The sequence below is a fragment of the Chiloscyllium plagiosum genome, chromosome 20 (genome assembly GCF_004010195.1).
Source record: "Chiloscyllium plagiosum isolate BGI_BamShark_2017 chromosome 20, ASM401019v2, whole genome shotgun sequence".
Classification (NCBI taxonomy): Eukaryota; Metazoa; Chordata; class Chondrichthyes; order Orectolobiformes; family Hemiscylliidae; genus Chiloscyllium; species Chiloscyllium plagiosum.
The window spans coordinates 1891797-1899338 of NC_057729.1; the positions used below are offsets into that span (position 1 = coordinate 1891797).

The 7542-nt window shown below is 45.8% G+C and overlaps 1 protein-coding gene across 1 annotated transcript in view; it reads right to left on the minus strand.

The window, feature by feature from the left end:
• ube2c (ubiquitin-conjugating enzyme E2C) overlaps positions 1-7304 on the minus strand; it is a 10739-nt gene extending 3435 nt beyond the window's left edge. The window contains exons 1-4 of the mRNA XM_043710093.1: positions 5499-7304; positions 5351-5378; positions 4723-4809; positions 3377-3581 (exon numbers count right to left, since the gene is read on the minus strand). Of these exons, the coding sequence (XP_043566028.1) occupies positions 3377-3581; positions 4723-4809; positions 5351-5378; positions 5499-5596 (418 nt within the window). The 5' untranslated portion in view covers positions 5597-7304. The remainder of the gene's footprint in view (positions 1-3376; positions 3582-4722; positions 4810-5350; positions 5379-5498) is intronic.
• Positions 7305-7542: the final 238 nt, after the last annotated feature.

Here is a 7542-nt window from a genome sequence, read left to right on the forward strand (position 1 = left end):
GCTGGTACAATTGCAACATTTAAGAGGCATTTGGATGGGTATATGAATAGGAAGGGTTTGGAGGGATATGGGGCGGGTGCTGGCACGTGGGACAGGATTGGGTTGGGATATCTGGTCAGCATGGACGGATTGGACCGAAGGGTCTGTTTCCATGCTATACATCTCCATGACTCTATGACTGGTTACAAACAAGGAAATACTCACTCTAGTGTCCAATAAAACAAGTCAAAGCAAACTTCTGTCTACACAAAGCCGTGGTAAGTGAGCTATGAAGAGTAAGCAGTGGGTTCACACTGTCTCAAACTGCTGTTCAGTCTGAGTGGTGCTACGTTTCATCCAAGCCTTTGTGCAGTGCCTCACATGGCAGCAGTAGCTACTGTAGCTGGTGGAGTAATACATCCAGCAGTTACATCAACCAGTGGTCAGGAAAACTAATCCCCGAAGCAGAGAAACTAACCTCACTCAAGTTGGACTTTCGCTGAGAAATGTCTAAGTTCTCAATTTGGCAGTGTTTTCGTGCCAACAAGCACACACCTGATTATTTAAAGGACAGATTAAAATTGCCTCCATCCTCATCCCTGCTCTTCCAGTCATCATCTATGAGCACTACCAGCATGTGTGTATCGCCAATACTCAGGATCCTGAGACAGGGACAGCTCCCTCTATGGATCAAGGAACGCAAGGACAGAAGATGAGGAATACCAGGTCAGTGACGGTGGCACCTTCAATGTGAATTAATCCAGCAATATATCAGAGGGTTTAATTAAAATGAGATTGTTCTTCCAGAGATCAGTGAAAACAATAAAGCTGCATTTTTCTCTTGATGCTGTATATACACAATCTTTCATAGAGAAAACGTCCCAAGTCAAATCAGGAGGGAGGGAATTCCATGCGTTTAGGAGTTCACTACAAGTAAGTCATGCTGAAGTGAGTAGCTCAGGGAAAGACAAGAGGCCAGAAAGAGAGCAGCACAAGTTTTTTTTTTTAAAAAAAAGGGGCTGGAGGAGATTAGAGATTGGGAACATTGTCCTCAAATCTCTCAATATCCTCAAAAGATGTGATTTCAATTTTAAAAAAAAAACAAGGTATTGCTTGTCCAGGAGCTATGTCAACCATCAGGGGATTGGGGCTTAATGGGAGCTCAAGGATACAGGCAGCAGAGGTTTGAATGAGTTGAAGTTTACAGAAGACACAAAGTGGGACACTGCTCAAGAGACCACTGGGATGCAATAATGGTACAACAGATAAGTCAGTGAGAACATGAGAAAAGGGTGCTAAGGAGAGATCTTGGGGACACCAGAGGGATCGGTGCAAGGACAGGAAAATGGAACCAGGTACGTGCATTGTAACAACTGGACAACGGGGGGGGGGGCAGTGGACGAGAATGATGTGGTCACCATGTCAAAGGCTGGAGACCAATCACAAGATTTGGAGCACAGTTAGGCCATTCGGTCCATCGAGTCTCCTCCACCATTCGCTCATGGCAGATGTGTTTCCCAACCCCATTCTCCTGTCTTCTCTCCACAACGTTTGATCCCCTCATCAATCAAGAACCTCTCTCTGTCTTACATACACTCAATGACTTCATCTCCACAGCCTTGTGTGGGAATGAGTTCTGCAGAATCACCACCCCCCGACTGAAGAAATTCCTCACCTCAGTTCTAAATAAATAGTCATCCCTTTACTCTGAGGTTGAGCCCATGTCCACTCTATCCAGGCCTCTCAGTATTCTCCAAGTTTCAATCAAATCACCCCATATCCTTCTAAACACCATTGAGTACAGACCCAGAGTCCTCAACCACTCCATATATGGCAAACCCTCCATCCCCAGGATCATTGTTGTAACATTCCTCTGGACCCCCTCCAAGGTCAGCACATCCCTCCTTAAGAAGGAGGGCCCAAAACTGCTCACAATATTCCAAATGTAGTTTGACCAGAGCCTTATCCAGCCTCAGCAGTACATCTCTGCTCTTGTATTCTCATCCTCTTGAAGTGACTGCTAACATTGCATTTGTCTTCCGGAACACACCATTGAGTACAGACCCAGAGTCCTCAACCACTCAATATATGGCAAACCCTCCATCCCCAGGATCATTGTTGTAACATTCCTTTGGACCCCCTCCAAGGTCAGCACATCCCTCCTTAAGTAGGAGGGCCCAAAACTGCTCACAATATTCCAAATGTAGTTTGACCAGAGCCTTATCCAGCCTCAGCAGTACATCTCTGCTCTTGTATTCTCATCCTCTTGAAGTGACTGCTAACATTGCATTTGTCTTCCGGAACTAGGACTTCAAATCTTCAGATTTGAGGCCTTTCTCCATTTACAAATAGTCTTGCCTCTATTCTTCCTCAAAAGTACACAACTACTTTCCCATTGTATTCCATCTGCCATTCCTCTTCCACTCTGCTACCCTCTCTAAGTCCTTCTGCAACCTCCCCACTTCCTCAACACTACCTGCCCCATCACCTATTTTCATGTCATTCGCAAACTTAGCAACAATGCCCTCAGCTTCTTCGTTGAGATCTTAGCCAATAGTTGTGGACCCAACACTGACCCCTGTGGAACTTCACCAGTCTATGCCTGCCATCCTGAAAAAAAAACACCCTTTGCCCCACTCTCTGTCTTCGGCCAGTCAGCTAATTCTCTATCCATGCCAGTACCTTGTCCCTGACACCATGGGCTCTCATCTTATTCAGCAGCCTTCTGGACATCCAAACAGATCCCATCCACTGGCTATCCTTTGTATAACTTGCTTGCTATATTGAGGAGGACAAGGAAGGAGAGCTTATCCCAGTCACACATGTCCAATGTGCCAGCTGACCTTGAAGTTCCAAACAGCACCTGAACCAGATAAAGGAAACTATCACAACTTGAACTTCACAAAGAAAGTGTCAATAAGTTGGTGACTGTAAACTTAATAGTGAACATGTTGTACTGAAGATCTTACAGAGCAGACAGTGCGCAGATGAACGGAAATAACTGCAAAATGTAATTGGAACAATATCGCCTTTCCTCCACTGTTGTAACATCCCAGAATGCCCTTCTTCATAGCCCTGACGTCCCTACAGTAACAAAATGGACCACAGTGCTTCAAGGCAGCAACTGACTATCGCCTTGTGAAGGGCAGATGGGACGAACATGGACGCTAGCACAGTCAGCACTGCCCACAAGCTCTGAACTACTAAAACAACCCTGCAAAGGCAGTAATCATATGCTTGATTTTAGAAGCCTCAGTGACTCATGGACACACTGTTGGAGATGCCCAGTCAATGAGTTGCATACACCAGCCCAGGGTGAGTTGTTGGTGGGAGTTGCATGTTGCTGACCAGATTGTTGTGGACTCTCCAGCACATGACTCAACCAGCAAGCTCTTACCTCCCAGCAGACTTTGAATTGACAGCAGGATTGTCCTGACATCGTAAAGTGCAGACCATTTGTCTTTGAGGATATCCAGGCAAATATTCCCTTCTCCGTCAACATTGGGATGATAGCAGGAAGTGAGGAACTTGACAGTTGGAGGGTTGTACGGGTATCCACTGGGAAATTCCAGCGAGAGCTTATACCTCAAACCTTCATAAACCTGCAAAGGACAAACCCAGAGCCCATTCACCACGGAGCACACACTGTCCAACAGAAAAAGGTACACAATGATTCAATTCATTCTCGCTCTTTCCTTTCTTGGGGTTGAAAGTTTGTGTGTGTCTCTGAGAAAGAGCTACTTCAGTTAAGTGAGAATTGGGATAGTCATTTGGAAACTGAGTGGGAAGATGGAATAGAGGGAGATCAGCAATAATTGTGTCAAAACTTGAACCGGGACACAATGGCCTACAGCTGTAGAAAATTTTTGTTGGCCACTTTTGGACACACAACAGACTGAACCAATTCTGAAGTGGAAAAATTCCATATTACATTAGCAGACATTCCTCAACTTTGCCCAAGTCATGGAGGAATATACAAAAATACCAAAATCAGGATCATCATGTCTGGTTGAGATCAGCAGACGGCTGATCGAGAGTAGCACTGGGCAAGGCCCAATAAAGCCAAGACTGAGCGCTCAGTCCAGAAGAGTTACAAACCCTCAGCCTCCTGAGAGCTGCCATCACCCCTGAAGCTGATGTAACTGATGGTAGCCATTTCCGTTTACATGCAGCTGTCATTAAAAACAGGACATGGTGGAAATGAGAGCCAAACTCTGAGGGGAATCTCCAAACCATTCCTGGATCGCAGTTTGTAGGAATTATCTTCATTTCTGCATACTTCACCTTGTGGGTGGAAAGACCAAGTAGGCAGAAGGTATACATTCTGCTAAAAAGTGGTGTTTGAACAACGCTACCCCACGTACATTGAACACAACTGTTCACACGTACAGGGAGCAATTCATGTACTGCCCACTCAGTGCTCTTCACAGTCCTCCCTTCCCCCCCTCTTGTCAGTTAGGACACTGTCAGCCACTCTGCCGATAGTGTCTGAGACAGCAAACAAAAACCAACCATGCAGCCTAACTCCATTACTCAGCCCTTGATGACCAGCATTAATCAATTAAACTGTGCAGTTACAGGTCCTGAGTATTCCAATTCCAATAATCAGTGCAGGCCACGGATTCAGGGGATTGAAATTAGCATGGGGTGCGGGGTGGGGGAAAGAGAGGAGAGACAGAGCTCCTGTCCCATTCCTCAAAGCTCCACTCTGCTGGCAGTCGGTTCAAGTGACAGCTCACGCACCGTTCCTGCAGCACCATCGATGGTTCCAATCCAGCGGAACAGATTGTCTGATTCGGGGAAAGCAGAGATCCCTTTGTGACCAGACATCTGAAAGAGAAAACAAGACAATCAGCGAAATTAACTACCAAAGTAAAAAAAAAAGCCCCCCTTTCTCCTGAGAGCTCTTAAACACTGAAAAGTGTGAAAGGATCTGTCAAGAGGGGTTTAACACATTGACCAACAGGCATCGTACTGTAAAAGCAGCCTGTCCTCACTGAGGGGAGGGATCGGCTCTTTTCTTCTGGAAGAGCTCAGCCTTATTCTGAAACAAGCCGGCAACGGCCTGTGACCCCCGCTGTGTGTGTGCAGTGGGAACACGGCTCAGCTATAGAGGGACCTTTTACACAGCCCCGAGCGCCGACAGGAGCAAGATACCACCAGCAGGGACTAGGTTGCTGCATAAAAACACACTAAATAAACTCGTTAATTAACTTCAGGGAAACAGCGCGGTGTAAAACAGTGTGAGCAGCTGCAGCTCCCACCCCAGGGAGAGGGGGGTTGGAAAGCATCTGAACAATGGGAGCCCTGGATGATAGGACTGTTCACAATAAAGGGACAGTGTGTATATTACATATAAAACCTCGCTCACCATCAGAGTCATCAGCTCCTGCTGTAATCTGTAACAGTGAGAGATCAGTGGTTAGAGAGGAGGAGTGCAGACAGACGGTACCCGCGCCAACAGCTTACCGCGGCTAGCCCAAACCCCAGCCCGGCCCGGCCCGGCCCCGCTCACTCACCGCTTGGAGACCGAGCCTCGGGCGATGGAAGCGCTGCTTTCGCTGCCTTTCCGGGCCGCTCCCGAGCCGGCGGCGGCGGGATCCACATTCTGTGCCATGCTAGCTCACCAACACCAACACCGACACCGGCTCTCTGTCTGTCTGCCTGCCGCCCGGCCAAGGGGGTCTGTGGTCCCGCAGCGCCCTCGCTGACCCGCCTCTCTCTCCCCCTCCCTGTCGGTGTGTATCTCGGTCTGTGTCACCCTGTCTCTCTGTCTGTGTGGTACAGAGTACCCTCTGTTGGGTTCTGCTCCCGCCCGTTATTTGAATTTGCTCCCGTGAACACCCCGCCAATCAGGTCGCAGTTTATATTTGATTGAGCCAATCAGCGACTGCTATTTACGCCTTTGTTGCCTAGCGGCAGCATACGTCACAGAGGTAACCAATGTCGAACAATGATTGGAATACCGCCTCCCTGTGATCTGATTGGTGCACAGAGTGTGATCTGATTGGTGCCTTGTCTGTGACCTGGATGCCCTGAGGGTAATCTGATTGATGCTCTGTGATCTGGTTAGTGCAGTGACCTGGTTTGTGACCTGCAATCTGCTGGCCTGACCATAATCTAACTGTAACCCGATTGCTGCCATGATCTGATTTGTGACCAGTGATCTGACACCTTGTCAGTAACCTAGTTGATCCGATTGATGCCCTGTGTGGTACTCAGACTGTAGGTTTTGCACCAATCCCTCTGCTGCTGTTGCTGCAGTTCAGTGTACAAAGACTGATGCTGTTTGGGCAAAGACCAACCCACATTTGCAGTGGCTGCAACACAATTGGTTCTTCAAGGTAGTTGCTGTGATGTGTTTGGTGCACCATAGCGATCCAACTCAAGAGCAGGTGTGCATTCAACAAGCACTTTTCACCAGTTTTATCAATGAATGTCCAAGGCATAGTAATTGATAATTTGGTGGTATTAGAAAAGCAAGCTGTAATTTGAGTTTAAAGTCACCAGGACCAAGTAATGCTAATCCAAAGATACCAAAGGAAGTAAAAGTGAAAATTGCAGAGATGTAGGCTATATTTTGTCTTAGAAAGGACCACAGAATAATTTTTATAAAAAGGAAAATGCATGTCAGGATCTTCTCTGTTACAGGCAAGAGAGGAATTTCTTGATGGTTTCCACAGCATGCTTTAATCTCTCTTCTTGAAGATATTTACTATATGCAACAATTGTAACTATAATTTTGGGGTATAGGTGGATAATACAGAATAAATATTTGTTAAAACTTTTAAAAAAAATTTTAAAAAAAGGGTACAAGGGCAAGGACAGCAACTATAGGCCAGTCAAATTAATCATAGTATTTGGACATTCCAAGTCAAGATTAGTAGTCATTTGGAGAAACATAAATTAATGCAGGAATTCCAGCATTGATGTTATTACTGACAAAAATTTATTAACTAACGTCAGTTGTTTGATGTCTATGACAATGCTGTTGATGTGGTGTGTACAGAATACCAACTGGTACAGTAAAGTGTCTCATCAAGGATTTGTCGGCAAAATTGAAGCCCATGGAATAAAGGGGTCAATAGTAGCACAGGAAGCAAGTTGCTTGCGTGGCAGGAAACAGCAGTGGTAGATGGTTGTTTATCAGATGAGAGGAAGGCTTACAGTGGTCGGTGCGAGAACCAAGGACTTTGTGCAATATATATATATATACATACAGATTGTCCTGCTATAACCTGTGTTTCAACAATGCAAATTCACTGTAACACAATTAACAAACTGGGGTAAAAGTGCAAACTTTTAAAACATGTGTAATGTGATTACATCGCCAAGACTTTAAGCACACAATTTTTCTATAATGCGGGGTTGCACAAAAACACAACCATTGCGTTATAGAAGAATTATCTGTATTTAGATGGTCTAGACTTAAGTTTGCAGGGCACAGTATCTGTAAGTATAGCGAACCGAGATGAGTTGGTAATAGACTTCATAAGGATGCAGACATGCTGGTGAATTGGTTGAACATGTGGGAGATCAAGTTTAATGTGGAGAAGTGTGAAG